Raw genomic sequence first — 24,225 nt, forward strand, 5'->3', positions numbered from 1 at the left:
CTCACTCTTAAATGGTCAGCCTTATTCTTGTTTTCAGCGCCTACTCTTCAGTGCTCATCACTACCTGACTCTGCCACATCTCCAGCTTGGCAACCCTGTTGGAGTGAACATGATCTCTGCTGGCTGGCTAGTTTGTCCAATGCCTTCTTACAACCACTCATTTTGATTCTCTTAATCATTTATCAACTTGTCATTAATTTACTAAACACTCCATTCAAAACTCAAGCTCCAGAATCAATATTAGCCTGACGCAAGGCCTGCCACTCTCCCAGTTCTGTCACCCTATCCTGGCTTCCTGTGGCTTCTCTGTCTATCTGTGTTCTTATCCTGAATATTACCCTCTGCTTTGACATTAAAGGGTCAGCATGCAATTTGCAGTACATGCCTCACCACTGGAGCCTATTTCTATGAAATAGGAATCATTGGATCCCACTAAGTATAGCTTCAATTTCCTTTTTGCATTGTGGGTTCTCAATATCCATAAACTACCGTGAAGAGAAGAGGAGCCAATGGCATCCAGGAAAATGATGGCCATATTTTTGGATTATTCCAGAATGCATTCCATTCCAAATAAATGTGCACAACAGTGACACTCTACAGTGTAATACTTTAGCTAATGTAACTGAGACTTTAGAAAAATAAAAGAAACAAAGACACTGTCACTGTGACCACATCAATCACTTTGGAATGGATGATAATGTATAATGGAAAGAAGTTGGAGGAAGGTAAGAAAATAGGAGGCTCAGGTCTCCATCCACTCAAACTAACGAGAGGTCATTTTTTTTTAAATTCCCAAAGACAAGCCAATGAATAACTCAAGCATAGCTCATGATACATAGGAAATACAAGCACTCAGGATTCCTCAGAAATTTCTAATTCTAATTAGAACTGAGAGAATTGACTCTGAAAATGAGTTATGGTAATCAGTTTCTTATGAGACTTGAGCCCCAAGAAATCAAGAGTTTTAAACTATTAATTGACTCATTTGGTAAGAAAGATACATATTTAAATCAACTTGGATTTCTCTACTGGCCCCATTTTATACAAAGAGAAGAAAGAATGAGGGAGTGGGCTATTGAGCATACAACCCGTGACTGATTGGAGATTAAGAAGAATTTAGAATATGCTTTACCATTAAAGCCCTAAAAAGAGATATAGCTATTTTTTAAGCAGATGCTGCTTCAGCACAAGAGATTTTCCTCATTTAGTTTTCCAACTGCAATAATTTAAAAATATATAAGTGGACTTGCTTTAGTCTCAAACGTGAGACTATTTTTCTCACACATACAAACGCACACACTTCTAATCATAAGACAAATCTACTCCATTCATTCTGTCAGTCATTTATTCAACAGATATTTCCTGAGGCCCTCCCCTGTGTTAGACACCAAGAATAGAATAAGTTTAGTGTCAGTGTACTTGAAGTCCCACGTCTTCCACATCTACAGTCTGTGCTCAAGGGACATGTTATCAGATGGTCCCCAAACCCCACTGAGGGCGATTGGCCAGGGATGGTCACCAGACACAAGGTCAGCCAATCCTAAAGCTGGCCAGCAATCTAGCCCCCCAAAAAGATAAGCAGGAACCATGAAATTGCCCTCTTAGGAAATGTAAGGAGAGAATCATAAGGGAGTGAAGTAGTCGACAGTGAGAACTGAAGTACATAAAGTAGGGGGCATCAGAATAGCCAAAAGAGCCCTCTGAAAGATGAAGCTCTGAGAAGGCTGTTCTGTGAGTCCACAGAGGGATCCACCTGGAGTTGGAGAAAAGGGGGCATGCGCATTCACCCAGCAGAGGCACGTGAACCAGACCAGGTGGCGACAAGAGTGGGAAGTCCATGCAGCTGCCTCATTCGTGATGGCTTCCCATCCCAGGCCACCAAAATATCCATAATGAACCCCCTCTTCCTTGAGGTATTTGAGGGAGTGTCTGTTCCCAGTCCCTGAATGACAAAACGTAGGCTTCAGCCTGGCATGTGCTCAAGATAGCACTTAACCATTGAAAATTAAAAACAAACAAATTTTTAAAAATCCAGAAAATTTTACCCCAGTATTGAGTCAGAATTCAGCTTTGATACATGCACTGATAGGTCAGGCCAGAAAAGTTGATAATCTGCTTTATATGCAAAATCAGGACACCCCCCCCGCCGCCTCCCTCGCCAACCAGCCTTATGTTAGATATTTGGATCTGCTGAGGCAATTCTATTTGCGTCCGCACATCCCTGTCAGGCTCCAGTCTGAACTGTTTAAATCCCCCATGTTGCTTACCCTGGAGTTATGAACAGGAAATAAAGGCAAAACGGATGGCACCTAAGCTAGCAGGGAGACTAATGTAAGTAAAACACAGCATTGTACTGTGGAACTTGTAATTGGTTTTCATCATATTTAACATCTGTTTCTCTACTTTAGCATATAATTTAGATGAAGCAGCTTAGAAATCTCAGCAAGAATCCATATTTTACATTTATTGAAAGAGGAGCACTTTCCAAGTGATCAAATTGCTCTCCTAATTCACTCATAATAATGTAGTAATTTGGAAAGTCTTTTTTCACTCATGAAAGGCTCTTAATCAGTGGTCCAGCTACTAAGGACTTCCCATCTGCCATCCCAGCCATAGCAACGTAAGATTATCAACCCCACAGAATATCTCAGAATTTTCCCCTCTGTGGACATGTCTTTATTTCCATTTGACCTCTGACTTGACCTTGCTGCTGAAACTGCTCTCTAGAAAGCCACCAACTGCCTCCCATCCATCAGACTCTGCGCCATTCTCACTTCTTGTCCTCTGTAACTTCCCAGAGCGATGGAACTCAGTCAACTTGAAATTCTCACTTCCTGTTGCATCATAGGGATTGATGAATCCCTACAAACTATGGGAACTTGGCTCTACCCCTACTTCTCTGACTGTTCTATCTCTACCTACTTCAGAAGGAGAGCTCCACGGCCCTTGGTCTAGGCCAGGACAACAGGTATGTTCTCTTTGTTCTGCACAGTGTTTTTAAAAATCTGACTTATTGTTTTATAATACCATGATTCCCATTATAATCTAGATTCATGATTTCTCTTGAAAACTCAGAAGATCTGGTGACACTGGGCCCACTCATTAAAACTGAGTCCCAATGGTCCCCATGCAGCAGGCTCACCTCCTTGGTGCGCCAGGATACCTACCTCATACTCAGTGGGTGAGTATGCACTAATCCCAGGCTCCCCTCCTCATTAAGTTACCTGCCGGGCCCTTGCAGGCTTTTCCCACACCTACTCCCACGGTGCCTTCACTCAACACCCCTACACCAACAGTAGATATTTGCTAATGTTCTAACCTTAGCTTTCTTTTTCTCTTTATTTTCCAGGAATCTTATTACTTTTCATAGTCTCAAAATTACCTCCTTTGAAATGATGCCTAAGTGTACAGTATACTTGAATCTTTATCTCTCTTCTAGCTCCACACCCAAATTGCTGACAGCCTGCTGGTCACCTCCACTCAGAACTTAAATTCACTCACTTACAACTTAAATTCAGCATACTCCAAATTGACCTCATGACTTATTCCATCTCTCACTGCACAGGCCAGCTTCTCCCAAATTCTTTATTTCTACTATTTCTCTCTTCCTCTCACCCAGCCCTCACACCTCCAAATCATCTTGTCATTGTCTCCCTTGCTTCCTATAAAGCTGGTGCTAAGTTGTGTCAGGTGTGTTCCTACAAAGCCTATTGAATGCCTCCCCCTTCCACTGCCACAGTCCAAGTTTACATCATCATAACTTCATGGGTGCTACAAAACCAAGCCCTGAAATAGCTGTCAAACTCCTGTGCTATTTTAATGCTGGACTGTCGCAGTCTATCTCTTTCCTTGAATGTTACTTGCACCCTCCAATTCATTCTACATGCTGCTACCAAACTAATTTTCCAAAGCAAAGCTCTGATCCAGTTAAAACACATTCCATTTTTTTCCCTGACTGCCACCTAAATGAAGAACTTACACAGTATGACTCAGCCTACCCTCCAATATCCATCTCCTCACTACTCTGTAATGAATGCAAACATCATGTTCCATGCAAACTAGTCGACTCACTGTTTTTTGTACAGGTTTTTTCTTGTACTGTTCCCTCTGCCAGAAGCCATTCCTAACCATGTCTCCCCTCCCTGCCCTTTAGAAGCTTACAGACTCTTCAAGATTCAGGGCAAATTCCACTTCTTCCTTGGAAACATCCCTGTGTTAATTTTTCCCTAATTCCCGTAATAGCTTAATTATGCCATCAATTTAATACAAGTCTTGTCCAGGAGTGACCCAAAGGTCTCTGATTTGGTGTGATTTGTCATTTGAGCTGCATATGCAACAAGGAGGTGAGTTATTCAATTAGAGAATCAGCCCAGCCTTGACATATCTAAAAGGTATTGTCCTTCTTTGGTACATAATCTCATTTAAGTCACGTATAATAACAATGTACTGTGGGGTAGATATTATATCTCTCATTTTACAAATGAAGAAACCAAAGAGATTGTTGAGTATAGTAATATTTGAGAATCTAGGGACTCACCAAGCTTTCTACACAATGAGGGACTAAATCTAATTCTCTGAAGGCAAGAACCCCTTAACTCAAACACCTACAATCATTGTGTCCTTGCCCAATCCATTATTCTAGACTGAATTTTCTTAGAGCAAACACTGTGTCTGCTATAAGAGCTATCATAATGCCAAGCACATAGCAGATATTCAATGCCTATTGAAATGAAATGCGGGGAGGAGAGTCAACTTTTTATGTCCAGCTTTTTCCTAAAATTTTGAACTTAAAAGAATTGTATCCACATCAAAGGATGAAGTATGCAATTGAATGAATGCAATCTCCATAAAGAATCAGGTGATGTTCAGTAGTGCTTCTCAGGGAACAGAGTATGAGACACAACAAGAATCAGTATCGCAGATCACCCACCTCAGGGCAAATGGGTTAAAACCTCTACGGTGCTCAGGTCCCCTCCCCCTTGACCCAGCTGGTCTAGAGAGTCACTGGATCAAAAGCCTTCTTTGCACTAAAGCCCTGGTCCAGGAGGTTTCCTTTTAGCAGGATAGACTCAGCCTGAGACTCTCCATTCTTGCTTCCTTCTGTCATGGCACATTTTCTTATTTAAGCTGTTGGCATTTGAAAAGTCCCTCTGAATAATTGATGACTTTCTGGAAGTGGGCAGAGAGCATTTTTGCCAAGAACAGGAGCCCCATTTGGGGAGCTGGTCAGATTAGAAATTCAGTTTCAAGTCCAAATCCCTTTCAACCTGAAACCTTCTGTCAGCTTGGAAAAGGAAGGCCAGGTCTGGTCAGCACTTGGCAAGGAAATAGCCATTTATAATCAGGAAAGACTTTTTAAAGCAACAGATATCACTCATGTCAATGAACAAAAGCAGCTCTGGGGATTATTTCCACTGCCATTACTCTTCTGTAGAGCATAATCACTGTATATAATAATGTTACATGGCAAATCTCATGCTGTACATAAGACACAAAGAATTAAGGGCATGGCTCTCTTGTATGTGGCTTTTTAAAAGATCATTTACCTATTGCTGAGAAGGTCTAAAGAGATGTAGTTAAAAGTCCTTTTTAACCAATGTATGGGGGAAAAAACAAAGAGCAAATGGTTATGACCTCTTTTCTCTTTTCTCTGTTTGTGCAGACATTTCTGACACACAGTAGCAACAAATGTTGCCTCTCCAGTCTCCATCTTATAATCATAAAAGACCTGGTCAGTAAAAGGGACTTCTTCTTTGTCAACTTTGAGGTAGGCTCCTGGACTTCAAAGTTTATGACCAGTTAATTCCCAAATAAAGACAATCCAACTGTGGTTTTGACTGCCATTAAACGAGGGTTTCTTTTTCTTTTTTTTTTTTTTTTAATTTATTTATTTTGGCTGTGTTGGGTCTTCATTGCTGCGTGCGGGCTTCCTCTAGTTGTGGCGAGTGGGAGCTACTCTTCGTTGCGGTGCGCGGGCTTCTCATTGCGGTGGCTTCTCTTGTTGCGGAGCACGGGCTCTAGGCACGCGGGCTTCAGCAGCTGTGGCACGTGGGCTCAGTAGTTGTGGCACACAGGCCCTAGAGCACAGGCTCAGAAGTTGTGGCACACAGGCTTATTTGCTCCGCGGCATGTGGGATCCTCCCGGACCAGGGCTCGAACCCGTGTCCCCTGCATTGGCAGGCGGACTCCTAACCACTGCGCCACCAGGGAAGCCCAAACCAGGGTTTCTTAACCTTTCCTGGGCCTTAGCCCCTTTGAAAGTCTTGTGAATCTTCTTCATTTCTTGCCAGAAATATTCTTCAGTGCATAACATAAAATAAATGGGATTACAAAGGAAACCAAATATATCATAAAGATATCATTCTTAATTTGCAATCTAGTGCTTTATGTGCTTCTTTATTAATGCATTTAATAACAAGATCCAGTGGATTTGTCTAATAACTACCATAATTTCAAAGCAGAGATGAGCAAGCATGCATGCTATTTCAAGACATCTGCGTCAACAGTAATATATGCAGACATTTTGCGTTGAGGTCATAAACACTACTTATTACTATAGTGGTTTGTTGTCTACATTCATAACAGATGGAAATGTGAAATTTTAGTTAAAGGTTAGTGAAGTTACAAATGTAAGTTTTTTTCATCCAAGTTCACCACAATTCTTTGGACTTTATTTTCATAAAGAAAAGATGCATTTCCTCTTAATTAGTTCTGTTGTTTCTTCTAAATCCCGGATATTGCTAGAAACTTTATATCTACCTTGAATTAATACTGGTATGTGTTTGTCAATTCAGTGGTCCTAATGCAGAGATGATGAAGGGAGGTGAGGGCAGAGGGTGTTGTCTGTATGTGCAGACTGCAGATCTGTAGCTCTTTTTTCCTTTCATTAGATTAAGTGATGCACATAAATACTTTTTATCACACATCTTCCCTGTTAAGGTTTTCATTAAGTGCATAGATTCTATATTATGTTAGGATTATCTGATTTATTTGTTTAGACTGGAGAGCATCTCTTTAGCATGCTGTGGTGTTCAGTAAAGGGCTTCTGACAACAAGCAAAGATTTAAACAATCATTTAGTAATCAGCAGGCCTCCTCAAATCACATCTTAGCTCTAAGCCCAGGTACAAACCAGTGGACTTACTGTGAACAAAGCACCCCATTTACTGAAATAATCTATTAAAATCATCCATGGGGTGAAATTCTTATTAGACTCTAAAATAGAGTCTGTGCACAGCCGAGGTGCATATTTTCAATCAATTATTCCAAAATATCTGTTGTGTATGGGTTTTTTACTAGATACTGAGGAAGTCCAAAGAATATGAAATAGACTAATTCCTGCTTTCAAGAAGTTGATGATCTAGATGTAGAAAGGGAAAGGTCTTGGAAGTTAGAGACAACATTTTAAAGGTTACAGTCTCATCTGTATTGTATTCCAGTACCTAGCTGTCAATCTTTAGGGGCCATATCTTCACCACATTGATTGCAGGAAAGTCAGGTGTTATGCAAGAGAGGTTTTCCTAAAGAGATATTTCAAACCTTGCAAAATTCAAGACTAATTTCCTGATAGGAAAATGAGTCCTATCAATAGAGGTTTCCTATCAGTAGAAGTCCTATAAATAGCGGTTTTCCTTCTCAGAGTGAATTCCATCATACCTATGTAGTCTAGGGGCGCGTTACAGTGATGTGTAGCATACAGCCACGTCCCCACAATCTTAGCAATTTTTTTACCATCATCCCTGGCTGGATATTTGAAAACTTTAAAGAATTTGAAAGAAAGCCTGCTCTGCTATTCCTTCTTAGTTTACTCGGGATTATCTCTAATATTTCCCAGAGTTAGTTCTACTAAATGAAAACACAGTAAAATGGTATTTCCTCCCACCTAACTTATGTTACGAGGTTACTATTTTGGAAGGTAAAAAGGAAGGAGGGAGATTCAGAGCGCTAACACTAACACTACTGCTTAATGAAAGCTTGAATAACCTTGCCATTGGCTCTTTATATTGATTCATTATAGTAAAGTGAAATTAAACCAACACATTTCAACATATGGAACAAAGGCATGGTTCATTATTCCGGTAAAGAGTGAGTGCTACTTCTCTTTAACAACTAAAGAGGCACTGCCAACTAACAACATCATATACATAGTTTATCATTTACTCAGCCCAACAGCTTTGAAATTTTGTAATTTCGGCAACTATCTTTAAAGTTCGAGGACTCCCTTTATCTCAAAATTTGCATACAAAATGAATTATTAATATTTTAATAATTTTACTTAATGCAAATTCGTATGCTATGTAACTGTGTTGCATTTATTGTGTCCAAATCACCATTGAAGTTACTTTGAAATATCATTGGCCCTGTGCACTTTTAAACTTTTCAGATCCCCAACTGTGGGACTATGTTAGTAGCTTCCATAGTTTACTTGACTTACACAGCATTTAAGGTTTGCAAAACATTTTCTCCCATCTTATCTCATTTGGGCATTATGATCACTGTGTTCAGTAGGTAAGTAGGTTAAAATATATTCTCATTTGAACACACTGAGGCTCATGGGCTTCATTTCCAGCAAGCAATGGAGCCAGAACACAAATCTAGAATTCCTGATTTTAAATCCTTTTAAATCCTTTCTCACCAAAAATGAAAGAAATCAGGTGAGGAGGTATGTAATTATATGTCAGATGAACAAACAATCACTGTTAGGACCATCCGAAGGAGCACTCTGAGGTAGAGTGGTCAGGAAAGCTTTACAAAAAACAAAACCAAAAAAAGGAAAAAAAAAAAAAAACTGGTGTTTGAGCCCACTTTTGAGGGAATGGGCAGAATTGTTGAAGGGCACAACTTGGCTTAGTGGAATGGTATGTGAGAGAGAAAAAGAGAGAGAGAGAGGAAGAAAATTTAATAGCTCATAGTTTTTCAAAGAAGACCATTATGGACAAAGCTTCACTGGGGTCACAGATGGTGGCTAACACAGGGGTAAACTGCAGCAAGGATCACCAGACCAGAGCAAACAGGTTGCACCTCCAACCTCTACCGTGGGAAGGCCTATGTGTGCCATGATGCCTCGTGTTGTGTCATGGAAAGAACACCAGTCTGGGAACTGGAAGTCCAAAGCTGGTCCAAATATTGTCTCTGCCACTTAAATATTCTTTTGGGGAAAGCAAGCTTTTTATCCTCTGAGAGCTTCATTTCCCACACCTGGAACATGACTGCTGCCTTGCCTGGTTTACAGGAAACTGAAGGAGTAAATAAGCAAGCGTTCTATGGAAGGACTTTAATCTGCTATGTAAATGTGAAGGGGCACCTATGCGGAGTGGAGTGGAATGCTGGCTAATGAAGGGGCTCTGCGTGACGATCTACTTTAGGCACCTACTAAAGAGCAAGTAAAAACAAAACCTCTTGTTCCCTTTGTATTCTCGACAAAATCTCTTTGTGATTTTTTTCCACTATGAAATCAATATAGGCTCACTGTGAAAGACATTCAAATAGCCCAGAAGTGAATAAAGTAGAAATGCAGTTTGCCCATCTCCCACCCACCCTCATCCCATTCCCCGGAATAACCACTGCCCCCAGTTTGGTGTATACCCTCACGTAGGCCAGACATCTTCAGCACCATGATGAAGACGGCAGAGGGACAAAGCCCAGATGCCCATCCTCAGCCCCATCTGAGGAAGGACACACACTCTTGACCCTGACCTTGGCCCTGGGCTCTGAAGCATAATGTCAGTGCTAATGTTGACTAGCATCTTGCCAAATGCCTGCGTGTATTTCTGCTGTATTACTCAGCTAGAACTGGGAGTTTCGACTATCTGGATGCCACTTCCCATTTCTGACAAAAAGATGAATGGTTTGCTGTCCTCAGTCTGATTAGTGGCTGTTTTAGCCAGCCTGTGGGACGTGGCCCTTCTTCCTCACAGGCACTGGCATGTCAGAACCAGAGGAGCCGTGGCCAGCTCGGGCTGCTGCTGTAAACCAGGCCTGTGCAATTTGATGCGGAGAGCCGGACTTCCCAAAGAGAGCCCGGGCTCACTCTGCCGGGGTGCTCTCAATTCCTGATTTATAATACCTTCCTGGAAAACCAGGTGCAAAATCCAGGTTTATAAGTCAAGTATTTTTATGTAGGATTCACTGACGATTTGAAAACCTGTTTCAGGACTTGTAAACCTGTGTTAGGATTTGTAAACCCATTTAAGGATATGGAAATTAATTTTTGGACTTACAAAACACTAAAAACAGTTTGGCTACAACTACCATTAGAAAGAAGAGAGACTTATAAATCAAAAGCAGGCTGTTAAGATTTGCTGGCAGTTTTCATAAATTAAATCCTGGGTTTATAACTTCAGGTGAGTACAGATTAGTAAATCCAACTTGTGAATTATCCCAAAAAAAGTACAAGATTTTGATTCCAATTTGAAATGTTACAGAGCAACATCACTGTTGATATCCTACTGATAAGCTAAACATTTCAAAGTAATGGTAATAATCGATTAAGATTAGAAGGATTTGATATATAGAACCAATAGGTCGTTGCTGGAAAATCTATGGGAAAGGTGGTCTGCGCTTCTCCCTGCCTTGCCTTGAAAGAGATGAGGAAGTCTGAGACAACAGACTGGGCATAGGCTGGTGAGAAGAAAATCATTACATCAACTCTGAAATCTCAGGTCACTTTGGCTGTGAACTGGAGATATTTAACAAATGTTCACTCTCCACAATACAAGCCAAACCTCCAGATTTTATCTCTTAGATCTCATTAGATGTTATAATTCCTGAATAAAAATATGGCCCAAGTAGGCTGATCACAGCTGCCGAGATTGTTATTACAGAGCAATGATCCTCAACCAGGGCAATTTTGTTCCCCCTGCCCCCAACTCCCCAGAAATATTTGGCAATATATGGAGATATTCTTGGTTGTCATAACCGGGGGAGTGCTACTGGCATCTAATGGGTAGAGGCCAGGGATGCTGTTGAACATCCTACAATGCAATGAGTAGCCACCACAACAAAGAAATGCTGGCCAAACGTCAATAGTATGGACTTTGAGAAAACCTGCCACAGAGGAATCTTTAGCACAAGCCAGTATAGAATGACCGCATCAGGACCCTTCCACCTCTGGTTCCAGTGATTCTGCCATTCAGAATAACTAAGATGCTTTTTGCTTATTTAGTTAATCTAAGAGGAGAACATGTTGAAAATTTATAATGTAGTGAATATGATAGATCACATCATGGATATGTTTTGCCGCCTCAAATGTGCTCTATATTTGATCAACAGGTCTTCTTCAGAAACTGAAGTTATAGCATTTGGTGAAATTATATGATTTGACCGGAGAGACCAAGTATGAAAACAAGTATGTGGATTAGGAAGGAAATGCAAGGCAAGAATTCTTTCAGGTTTTGTTCAACAGTTTTATAAAGCAACCCCACGTATTGAACTCCCTGGGAGCCTGAGACCCTCTTGATTACATGGTGTTTGGAATAAAATAGAACAAATCCCATGTTCTTTTATTCTGACCTGAAAAAGATTTCTAAATGATCACCTTGGGTGTTCTTTCCCTGTACTTATTGCTGTGTTCTTCCATTTGAATTACTACTCAGCATCACCTAAGAAGTCAGCTGAATATTGGCCAATTGTAAGAAGACAGTCTCATATTGAGATTATAGCAGCTCTCCTGAGACTTGCCCTACTCGTGGGCCCAGCCATTATAAGAACCTAAAGATGGAGACAGGACTCGACATTCAAATGGTGCATTTGAAGCACACGGTGAAGTATATTGTGTAAATGCAAATGAACAAAAATATGGCGTTGTAAGAGCTCAACCACTTGTGCAATTAGGAAGGAAATCAGGATTAAGAGTGCAGCACCCAGCAGAGCACTCAATTCTGCACAGGGGAAAAAAAAAAAGTTTAAAGAAACTTGGTATGGTGACTCAGGTCTTTGGAGAGTTTAAATCCAAAATATCTGAGATGCAACCAGTTTGTAGGTAACTAGAATCATATCCCACCACACCTCCTGCCCTCTGCAGGAGTATTTCCCCACTGATATACTAAAATGCATATTATTCCCCTGACTTAGGCAGTGTTTTGTCCCATTGAATGAACGAAGTATGCTTCTAACCCAGTAGCTTCCAAAGTCATTTTTCTCACCATAAGATCCTTAAGCATTCAAGCTACATAAAGGCCAGCAAGAAGAGTCTTCCATCAGATCATTTGGATCGCTTATAGGACCTTTCTGTAGAACTACAGATTGGAAAGGATTAGGAAAATACCGAATTTCTTGGAATTTCATCATTCTATGTGAGACAGCACTAAGCAAACATAAAACCTGATGGCTAGAAGCAGTGACTTCGTTTTATATTAATTCACCTATGTAGTAGATGAATGCATAAGAAAGGGATAAGAACACATGTTCAGGACGACCCCAAGAAAAAATTCAAAATAATTGATATTTGTTATTGAAAACCTACTCCTTCTCTCATTGTTCTCCACTTCTACCCAAGAAACCTGCTGCCCAAGATGCTCCCTATGGACCAGCTTTCCTTTGAAAGCATACAGCCCATGTCCATAATCTTTTCAAAACTCTTTTCTCTCCAACCACACCTGCCAGAATCTTCATCTACAGCCTTCAGATTCACAATTCATTCAGCCAAGAATCATTCAGCCAACATTCATTGTGAATCTAGGTTTTCCCAGGCTTTGCTAGGTGATGGGATACAAAGATGAATAAGCCACTGTCTGATACTGAGGTACTCATATCCTGAAGGGAGAGACAGGCATGGAAATAAATAATCCTAACACAACATATCCCACGTGCTGAAAGGAATGCATTTCAAGGTACAGTGGTAGTACCGAGGAAGGCGGTGAAATCTCAAAAGGTGACAGTGCTTGAGCTAATTCTTGATATATGAGTGGCATCTAGGAGGAGGTGGAGCAGAGAAGTGTGGGAAGACCATTATAAATGAGGAAACTGCAGGGTCAGACACAGATTCATAGGAGGCCAATGTTCAGAGTATCCAAAAAATGAGCATGGCTGGAGCAATGGTTTTCAGCCAGGGTAGGGTACAGGAGGAGAAGGTGGTATCAAACTCTCCTATATCAAGCTACATGACCCATCAAGAAGTACACGGCTGGAGTCCAGGATGCAGGTGAGGGACTCATGAGAGAGAAGTTGCAGAGAAATGCTGGAAAAGTAGATTTAAATGTGACAACTAGATAATCCAAAGATTTAATCACTCTCAAGTCCTTAGTAATATGCTTTCTTCCTTGTGTTTTTTCTTATTTTCTGCTAACTTATACCTATCCACAGAAATATCTCACCCTTTAGGTTGGTATGATAAGTGATACGGACTTCACAATCGTCTCAATTTCTTACGGCAGTTCGTGAAATAGCATCTATTAATGTGGTAAAAAAAAGGAACAGAGACGGCGGGCCCTGTCGGCCGGGCCGGTGGTGTGGAGACCCGCCGCGGCAGCGCCTCTGCTCCGCGGAACCCGCCGGCTTCTTCTTCGCCACTGTGCCCAGCGCATGTTTGCCTCGCAGACTGAGGGGGAGCTCAAAGTGACCCAAATTCTCAAAGAAAACTTTCCTCGAGCTACAGCTATCAAAGTCACTGACATTTCAGGAGGCTGTGGGGCACTGTACGAAATTCAAATCGAATCGGAAGAATTTAAGGAGAAGAGAACGGTCCAGCAGCACCAGATGGTAAATCAGGCACTAAAAGAAGTCGTCAAAGGTATGCACGGGTTGTGGATATTTACCTCTGTCCCCAAACACTGACCACGCCCTGGCTGACTAGATGTTGCTGCTAAAACCTTGGATGAATCTTATTGCCACCATTCTTTCCTAGGCATATGACAAAAATTATCTATTTTGTTCATAGACATTTCCATATTGTAATTATAGAAGAATATGGTATCTATTTAGATGTTAATTAAAGGCAACAGACAGCTTAAAAAAAAAAAAAAAAAAAAAGGAACAGAAGAGAAACTAGGGGTCTAGAGAGTCCATAAACCATATGATTAATTTCAGGATAGCTCATTATCAACTTTATTGGGAAGCTTTTGTCATCAAGATTTATTCGCCTGAAGAATAGTCAGACACAGAGAAGTTAAGGAAACATCACTAAAACATGTCAAACTAGACTGGCTAAATTTAGCACCTGAGTATGGAGTTTAGGGAATGATCCTAGGGATATATTAAATACATACAATATTTCCTCCTGTACCTTCAAAGAAAAATCTTACTTCTTCATATAAAATTTCTAGTTTCTCTCAGGAGGGAAAAAACAATCTCAACTGACTACCCAAATCTTTTCAGCAAAGTCTTTCTGGTCTTACCTGTATCAAAACCAATAGGAAAGTGAATTTATATGAGAAATAAATCTACATAAGAAACATGAAGGGAGGAGAACTGATAGATGCCTGGTTTCCGATTATTTGGAGCAATAGCTCCTAAGACCTGATGCATGTACATCAGTCATAGTCTCCCCAGGCACTCATGGTGAAGGCTGGAGGGCTCTGCTCAGCGAGTGTCAGCTAAATCCCTCCTGTCTGCTCAACAGAAACCCCAGTTTATGAGAGAGGGAAGTCATTGATTGAAAAAGGCTCTTTTTGTAAAACTCCGGTGGTGATGTTAGGTGAAATGATAAATGAATAGGTTTTTACTGGCAAACTACAGTAATTAGGCCGTTCCTCATTTCTTTATTGGAGGCAGATCTAGATGTTTAATCATCATCATGTGATCATTTAATTTTAGCAAAGCATTACTATTGGAAATATTATACATTTACTCGGCCCCCCTCTCCTTTTTTTAAGGTGGTGATTAAGGGAAAAACAAAAAGTTTTAAATCATGCCTGTAGTTTAGGGAGAAATAGGACACTAATTTTCAATTTTACATAATTTTAGTACTTTTTTTTCCTGATTTTCATTGTAATATTATGTAATAGTATAACAGTATAGCATAAAATGTGAAAAAATACGTAAGATATTAGAAATTCCACTTTCCTAAGAAAACCATCGTTGTTAATATTTTGGTGAATTTCCTTTCAGCCTTTTTTCTTTGGGGTTTTATTTTATAATATTCACAAAATAGCAAGATTTAAACTAGTATCAAACACAGAAGCATGCCAATAAAGGCAGCAAAATATGGTTATTTTAAAAGCAATTTTGGAAAACTTAGAAAGCATTTTCATACTAATCACTGACCAGGCATGGCCACAGTAAAGAATTAAGTTTTCCTTCTTATCTTTGTGCCTGAAATCTACTGGGGGAAATGAATAAACATAAATTAAGAACTTTGAAAGAATAAATATCTTCAAAGAGCTTGAATCTGTAGTTTCCCCAAAGAACAGATTTATGATCTAAGCCCATTCTTTTCAACTTAATGCATCGACTCTTCCATAGGCTGGTAAAAAGCAGTTCAGTAACAGCATCTTCCGTCCTCGATGATAAGACCTCCTACAAAAGGATCAATAAGACCTGCTTTCATAGCACTTTTTTTCTTATCCCATAACCTCAAAAATCATTTTGTGCCACAGTGATCACTACAGGGAGGAAAATAAAGAGATGTTGAAACTATCAAAGTTTTTCATAGTGAGGCTGGCTTATTTCAAACCATCACAGCATGGTGGTTAACAGCTCTGGAACAGCCAAAGGATGGAAGCAGGAGGAAAAAAGAAGCCAAAAGATCCTCTCCTTTCTTTACAGGGACCTTCAAAGGTAAAGGAGAATAAGATTCATATTCCAGGCATTTACTACCCTATTTGGTATTGGGAATTTCAAACTAGGCTTAATTTTTTAATCCCACTCTTAACTAAGAGATTTATATAAATAATTGTATTATATAAATTTATATAAATAAGCTCTAATTCAGAATTAATGTGGAAACTGTTAATAAGTGGGATAAAAAGGACGACCCAGGTCCAGATTAGTTTGGGAAACCAGTAAGCAAACTTATTTTTTGTAGTATTTCTCAAGGTCTTTTCTATTCCATGTACACTATGAGTCTCCCAGAGAGGCCTGTAGTATGTAGTATTCCAAATTTCTATTTCTATTTTTCCTCATCTCTGAGTTCCACAGACCTCATTTTGAGAAAATTATTTTGTATGTTTGTGAGCACCCAGATATAGAAGGTCTGAGTTCCAGAGTTGATTCCTTTTAATGTGACTATAAAGGTCACACTTATAAATACAAAGTCATAACTATAAAGGACTTTAAATGGCATGAAATCTTGCAGCATAGCATTTGAGAAAATATACCTGAACTTGAAATCACTGGAGTAGGGTCAAGTACTGTGATACCACTTTTTAGGTTTATGACCCTGGACACGTTATTTAGCCTTGTGAATCTTAGTTTCTTCCTCTGTGAAATGGAAGAAAAGCCTTGCCTATCTCACAAAACTGTTGTGAGGATCAACTGAAAGCTCTTCAGAATACAGAGACTGCATTAAAAAAATGTGGGGAATTGTAATCATGACTAGTGCCTGCTTTAACACTAAAATACATGTTCTTCGCTAGATGTTTGCAAGTAAACTACGAAGAAAGGCTCTGTGTCTTGTACAGCAAATTCCTTTCTGAATGTATATTTCTATACCTTCATTAAAAGATAAACAGAGGCATATTAAAAATGTTAAGAGTTTACTTGAGCCAAAATGGATGTGAATTGGGGTATGCCAAATGGGAAGTGGTTAGGAGCTCCCTGAGGACAGGAGCCAGGGAAAGGACTTATACAGAGAAGGTGCAGAAGCAAAGAAAAGAAATTACTTGATTGGCTAGAACTTAAAGCCTAGTTGGCTGTTTGTGATTAATTGTCCTTAGTGTTTTAATTTCGTGACCCGGAGGCATTTACTGGCTCAGCTCTTGGTTTGCTTCTGTAGGCCTCCTTGGCATGAGAGCCACCTTAGTCTGATAGCCTCCTTGTTTAATTAAGTTAACACCTTACGGGGCAGTTTTTTTCTAAAATTGTTTTCTATGTCTTCATCTCATCTCCCATAACAGACGAGAAACTCCTTGAAGGCAGGGCAGGGGTCTGATATTTCCCTTGACTAAGAGGTTGTTGGATGGTATTACATTAAGATGGAGAAAATCATCATAGTTGAAGTTCTTCCATAGAAAGTATGCTCCTTCATGCAGATGTACATATTCAAAGTCAGAAGACAAAAGACTAATATCTGCAAACTGTTTCTGTTAGGATGATGTTTATATACATAATGTATTTAAACAGCAATTCAAATTGGTCAAACCATCTAAAGTTGAAGGAGGCCTTTATAGCTGAGATAGCTGATAACAATGATTATCAAAAAGAACTACCCCCCCCCCAAAACCCAAGGGGCAAATCAAAAGAGGTAAGAAGTAGAAAGTATGAAGCAAGTTGATAAATCTACTCTCTCCAAATAAATAATGCCTAAATTAATTCCAAAATAGCTTGATTACACTTTAAGCATAAGGTCAAGAATTCAAAACCAGCGTTTTTCCCAGTTCTTTTTGCAGTTAGAGAAAAAGTCCCATTGGAACGTATCTTGAGACAAAACTACATTTTAATTTCTTTGGCTTAAGTTATAATCTAACACGTGCTTTCTACAGACAGTGGGTCATGCTCCCTATTGTTTAAGCCGGTCCTCCTCGGACCTTCCTTCCAAAATGCCCTTAACTGAAAGGCAAGTGTGCTTATTCCTGGAAACCTGGGAGCCTACCTCTGGAGCAGTACAGCACAAATATGAAATTTCTTTAAAGCCTTATTTTATTCATATTAAAACGCAGGAAAATTGTTCAATATATTCATAATTCACTTGTGTCTGTGTACTATAAAGTTAACAACTGTATTTCCTATCATCAAGGAACCCTAATGCCCCAGGAGGGTATGCCAAGTGTGAATGGCACGCCTTGCAGTTCAGGCCGGCAGGTACTGAGTAGGAGCATCCCAGGGACGATGTGAACCCAGCCTTTAATTTCAGCAATCTCATTAAGGCTCTCTTCCATGCTAATCCAATAACGTACTACAACAATTAAAAATATGTTTGCTTCCCTGAGAAAGGGAAATTCACACGTGAGTACTTCTCATGCAATAATAAAAGAAAAACTTTTAATGTGAGAAACTATAGGGCAGATGAAGAGCTATCATGGTGAGGCTATTTTGTGACTTCATGCTCCAAGCAGAATACGTGAACTTAATGATGCTAATGTTTCTACATGGAACTGAGAAAATTTCTTCTTAATGGTTTTCTTCTTATTGTAACTGAAATTTATGTCAAGAAGTCTTACATTTCTCTAAGGACACATGGTTAAGGTTTTTGCCTTCAAACTTCATTAATATACAAACCCTCCTAAGCCCCATTGTGAGAATGCCAGCATTGTGTCTAGTCTTTCAAAAAAAAAAGAAATCCTGGTACTATTTCTTTAGTATCCTGGTACTATCAACTCTAAAACTATTTGACATAAGATGCTTAGCCCAACAGCATCTGAATATGGCGTATTAAATGCTATTTATAAAACGTAAAGCTGTGCTAATGTGCCTATCTTCTCCCTACTGCTTACAGTATTAAAGATTAAAGACAATTGTTTTGTAAACTGAAGAGTCTGTAATGATTTCTCGGGAAGTGCTCCTCGTCAGCATTCCAGATAAGGTTGCTATTAAATTTGTGCTGCTATGGATGGCTTGGGTCATTATACACTTAAATTGAGTTGCTGTCATTGTTATATAATGAAATGAAAGAGCCTTTGGCCTATAGTAATATGGTGTACCTTTTAAAGAATGTGTACCACTACCTAATTTATAAAAATGGGTCTGTTTGCATTATAGTACTAAGCTCCTGGGTGTTTCAAAATGATTTAGATGAAATGTCCAAAGAATTCTCATGTATATCAAAGACAAATAGCTGAGTTTTGCATTAACCTGCTTTCAATAATCACTGAAACTTTTTGAGTGATTACCGGATGTAGCAGATTCATGGTTCTTTTTTTCTGTCTCGTAATTTAATAATGTCTTGCTCTGAAGGGAGGATAGGCAAGAACCTGGATTTTTCATAATCTTATAAATAACTTGTTCGGATTAAAGAATAGTCATCCTGATCTCTTCATTCCAAGGATGTTATTGGAGAATCCTCTTACAATTTTAGAAGGCTATACATTATTTTAATTCTTAAATGGGCCAAAGGTTAGTTTAAAAAAGATGAAGGATGACATCACATTTCTTAAGTTTAAGACTTCTTTCTTTCTAATACAGAAAAAATTCCAACTACCACTTCTATGGAGAAAAAAATTTTCTTCTTCCTTTCCCAGCTTTGTAACATCCCAGCTCACTATCTAATTACAGAGAGGTAGGTTAGTCACACTTCTAAAATACTTACTTATAAGTATTACCTATATTTTCAAAGTGTTTTCTCTTTCCCCTTAACTTTTTAAAACATAAAAACACAGTTCTTTTATTTTCTTACACTACATGCCTATCCAATAAAAATATAAGAATTTTGTTAATACTTTAAGATCAAAGACTCAAGAAAAACTGAATTTAAGAACTCAAACAGATGGACAGATTCAGTGATTATGCAGGTCTTTGCTACCTCCAACTCATGGCAATATGAGTTACTTTGTTAAAACTACAAGTCAGCTATATTTAAATGTCAACTGGCATGACAACTTTTTTCATTTATAGTATTCTCTGAAAATTGAAAAACTCATGCATTTTGAATTGATCCAATAGCTCAAGAATACCTGCAATTCTCATCATTATCCCTTTTCTGGGTCCTTTAACACTTCACAATCTCTGTTCTGCCTCTCTGGGAGAAACAAGTTTTCCTCTCCAATGTATCTTTATCTTCATCTGTGTGCTTCAAACTACAGAGAGAGGATACTCAAATTCTTAGAGAGAGTTTGCTTTAATATGTGACTCTATTGAGTCTAAAAATGCTGCAATCACAAATAGCCAGCTGAAGATGCTTGTATACTTAAACAGACACATGATTTTTCCCAGCAGTAGAAAGCAATTTATGGCTTTTTCTGTTGCTCCAGAAGTCCTTCAGAAAATGGCCCTTGCAAGAATAATGTTATAGTGTGCAATCAAAGAAGACTTATCTTTAAAGATTAACTGGGTTGTCCAGCAACCTGTAGTCATGACAGCTAATGTTGATCAATAAGCTCAGAAATGGCAATGCCATGGGAGCTCACCCCTTCAAGTGAACATGGCACCTCGCTGGAGCATGATGCTGGAGAGTGGACATCATGGTGCAGTGTCAGCCTTTGGGAGTACACCAAGGTGCCTCGTTCAGGTCTGCTCCGGGACCCTGTGTTATTTCACCTTTTCACTAGAGTAATTCTCTAGGAAAACACAGCTTCCTGCAATTCAATCCAATCTTCAGAAGATAGAACCCTGTGCAGGGTTAGAAAAATGGGCACATCCCAGTCTTCTTTATTTTGGAGACTCTTTCTATCCTATGTCCCAAGTTATTTCTTTAGGATTTAGGTTCCAAGGTGAATTATTTAGGCTTAGTGCTAAGGTCTGGATCATAAGTTAGTGTCATGGCAATGAATTAGTAGCCAAGTGGCGTTTTATGCATGAGATAGCTACTTTTCTGTAGCCACTACAAAGACTATGAACACTTGGGAACCTGATTCCCATAGAATTTTTATTGCATTTTATTCAACAGACCCAACTTGAACTAAATACTTGGAAAGAAAGTTGTACCAAAATGGTTTCTGCTCTCAGGCAAGGTACTTATGATGCATTTTTAATGAAATTCAACACTACGTAAAATTATTTTAGTCACAAAATACTTCTAGAACAATATAAGAGCCTGTTCTGAAGTAATAAAAAAATCAAATTTTTATATAGTGTTTACTGTTCTAAGAATTTTGTGGATATTAATTCATTTAATCCTTACAACAACCCTCTGGGTAAGTTCTGTTATTATCCCCATTTCACAGACGGGGAAATTGAGACACAGAGATGAATAAGGTCTCCCAGCTTATGGTGATTAAGCAGAGATTCAAGCTCCAGAGTCTGTGTTCTCAAACCTCTGAGGCTGAGATTGATAAGGAGGAGATAGAAGGTAAGATGAGACAAGAAAAGCAGGGAAAGTGAGGTGAGGCAATGAGGTCGCAGGCCTGGAGTGAAGTGAACCTTAAGGGGAACAATGAGAGATGACTTTCAATGGACATAGGATTGCCAGTCATTGGAGAATTTTGATTACACTATGGAGAGTCATTTGATCAGAAAACCATTATTGGTTCTTGGGCATATGGATAATATAACTTAAGAAAATATATTTTTCAAAGTAAACTATTATAAGGGAGACTACTTTGAATATAACTGAATATACAAACACTTAGTAAAGGTAAACATATGTATTTCCTTTGACTCAGCATTTACACTTATGATATTATATGAATCCTAAAGAAACCCTTATACATGAGTGAGTGTGTAAAAACAATATTTGTTAACAATAACAAACTGCTAATAGAATTCAACAGGAGAATAAATAATGCGTAGTTTACCCACAAAATGAAATAGACTATAGCTATACTCAACAACATAGATGAATCTTAGTAACATAGAGTTAAAGGAAAACCAGAAGTTCTCATATAACAACAGCATATTGTAAAATCCCCAAATATATATAATATATATTAAAAACTGTTTTTAAATATAAGGAATAGATGGGAGGAGGTCAATATGGCAGAGTAGGAGGACACTAAGTTCACTTTCCCCCCATGAACACATCAAAAATACATATACATGAGGAGCAATTCTCACTGAAAACAAACTGGAGACTGGCGGAAAGATTCTTCTACAACAAAGCCTGTAAAGAAAGATCCACACAGGGTTAAGTAGGAAAAGAGGAGAAGTGATCAGGTTAGGACCCGTGACCGTAGGAGGGGACATAGAAAAGGAGGGGGATATCACAGGCTTGGAGCTCTCCCTGGGGAGCCATAAGTTCAAACAATACCTTCGGCACCCCAGCCATGGGATCCGACACTGGGAAGACAAGTCCCCTTAGGTTTGAAAACCAGTAGGACTTATAGGTGGATAATAAGAAACTGAGACTATCTATGAAGAGTGCACACACACTTGATTACTCCAGGGAACAAGGAGAAGGAGCAGCAGACTGAAACTGCCTGGAGCTCTGGCTGGTTTCCCAGATCAACTGTCCTGTCTGCGTGTGCATCCTGGCCATCACCAAGCACCGGCCCTGGCCCCTCCTGCTCCGGCACAGGTCCATAATAGGGTGAAGGCTGCCATTGCAGAGGAGAGTGTGCAGTTGCAGGAGATGGGGCTAGCTAGGACCTGGCACTGCATCAGAACAGGGCAAGGGCAGCCATTACTGGTGCCAGAGGAGGCAGCAAATTGAGAGTGATCTGGAATTCTGACTGACATGCAGGGACAGCCCTAGCACATGCCCTGACCTGCCTGGGCACCTGCTTCAAACCCTCTTACTTCAGCGCTGCTGCCCTCTGGGGCAAAGGTGCTATTACTGAGAGTGGGGAGAGCACACACTTAGAAGGGATGGAAACAGCTTGGACCTGACCCTCAAGACTTCTGCTCCAGCACCCTAGGACCCAATCCTGCCCACAACAGGGCAATGATGGCCACTGAGCATAGGAGAAGCCCTGGCTCACACCCGGCTCTGGCTCAAGCCCCTCCGTCTCCAGCCCAACTCCCACCAAGTGATAGCTGCCAGCACACACCAGAGGAAGATGTGATTTATGCGCACTTCAGATACAGCTCTCCCACCAAAGTCACTGGGCACACAGAGACCAGGTAGGGACACTCACAGACAAGGACACCCCATCAAGACTGGAATAGGTAAATGTTTCACATAATTTCATAGAGACAAAGTTACACAAAATGAGAAGATGGAGAAATTTCTTTCAAATAAAAGGACAAGAAAACAAAACTAAACTAATGAAACAGATAAATAATTTACCAGATAAAAAGTTCAAAGCATTAGTAATAAGAATGCTAACCGAACTTGTGAAAAGACTGGGTGAACACAGTGACAATTTTAATAAGAAACTAGAAAATATAAAAAAGAAGCAGTCAGAGCTGAAGAATACAATAACTGAAACTAAAAATACACTAGACAGAATTAACAGCAGACTAGGTGATACAAAAGAATGCAACTGATCTGGAAGATAGAATAATGAAAATCACCCAATCAGAACAGCAAAAAGAAAAACATAATTTTAAAAATGAGGACAGTTATACTTAGGAATAAACCTACCTAAGGAGACAAAAGAACTGTATGCAGAAAACTATAAGACACTGATGAAAGAAATTAAAGATGATGCAAACAGATGGAGAGATACACCATGTTCTTGGATTGGAAGAATCCACATTGTGAAAATGACTCTACTACCCAAAGCAATCCACAGATTCAATGCAATCCCTAACAAACTACCAATGGCATTTTTCACAGAACTAGAACAAAAAATTTCACAATTTGTATAGAAACACAAAAGACCCCGAATAGCCAAAGCAATCTTGAGAAAGAAAAATGGAGCTGGAGGAATCAGGCTCCCTGACTTCAGACTATACTACAAAGCTACAGTAATCAAGACAGTATGATACTGGCACAAAAACAGAAATATAGATCAATGGAACAGGATAGAAAGCCCAGAGATAAACCCACGCACATATGGTCACCTTATTTTTGATAAAGGAGGCAAGAATACACAATTGAGAAAAGACAGCCTCTTCAATAAGTGGTGCTGGAAAAACAGGACAGCTACATGTAAAAGAATGAAATTAGAACACTCCCTAACACCATATACAAAAATAAACTCAAAATGGATTAAAGACTTAAATGTAAGACCAGACACTATAAAACTCTTAGAGGAAAACATAGGCAGAACACTCTATGACATACATCACAGCAAGATCCTTTTTGACCCACCTCCTAGAGAAATGGAAATAAAAACAAAAATAAACTAATGGGACCTAATGAAACTTAAAAGCTTTTGCGCAGCAAAGGAAACCATAAACAAGATGAAAAGAGAACTGTCAGAATGGGAGAAAATATTTGCAAATGAAGCAACTGCCAAAGGATTAATCTCTAAAATTTACAAGCAGCTCATGCAGCTCAATATCAAAAAAACAAACAACCCGATCCAAAAATGGGCAGAAGACTTAAATAGACATTTCTCTAAAGAACATATACAGATTGCCAACAAACACATGAAAGGATGCTCAACATCATTAATCATTAGAGAAATGCAAATCAAAACTACAATAAGGTATC

At 39.3% G+C, this 24,225-nt stretch overlaps 1 protein-coding gene and 1 long non-coding RNA gene across 2 annotated transcripts in view; one reads left to right on the top strand and one right to left on the bottom strand.

Annotated features, from left to right (window-relative positions):
* The window catches only part of LOC132376390 (uncharacterized), a 251,195-nt gene that overhangs the window by 41,601 nt on the left and 185,369 nt on the right, over positions 1 to 24,225 (bottom strand). The window lies entirely within an intron of this gene.
* LOC132376379 (bolA-like protein 3) lies at positions 13,135 to 13,772 on the top strand. The gene is made up of 2 exons (XM_059942056.1): positions 13,135 to 13,140; positions 13,410 to 13,772. The coding sequence occupies exons 1-2, from the start codon at positions 13,135 to 13,137 to the stop codon at positions 13,770 to 13,772; spliced, it is 369 nt and encodes a 122-aa protein (XP_059798039.1).

The sequence above is a fragment of the Balaenoptera ricei genome, chromosome 12 (genome assembly GCF_028023285.1).
Source record: "Balaenoptera ricei isolate mBalRic1 chromosome 12, mBalRic1.hap2, whole genome shotgun sequence".
Taxonomy (NCBI): domain Eukaryota; kingdom Metazoa; phylum Chordata; class Mammalia; order Artiodactyla; family Balaenopteridae; genus Balaenoptera; species Balaenoptera ricei.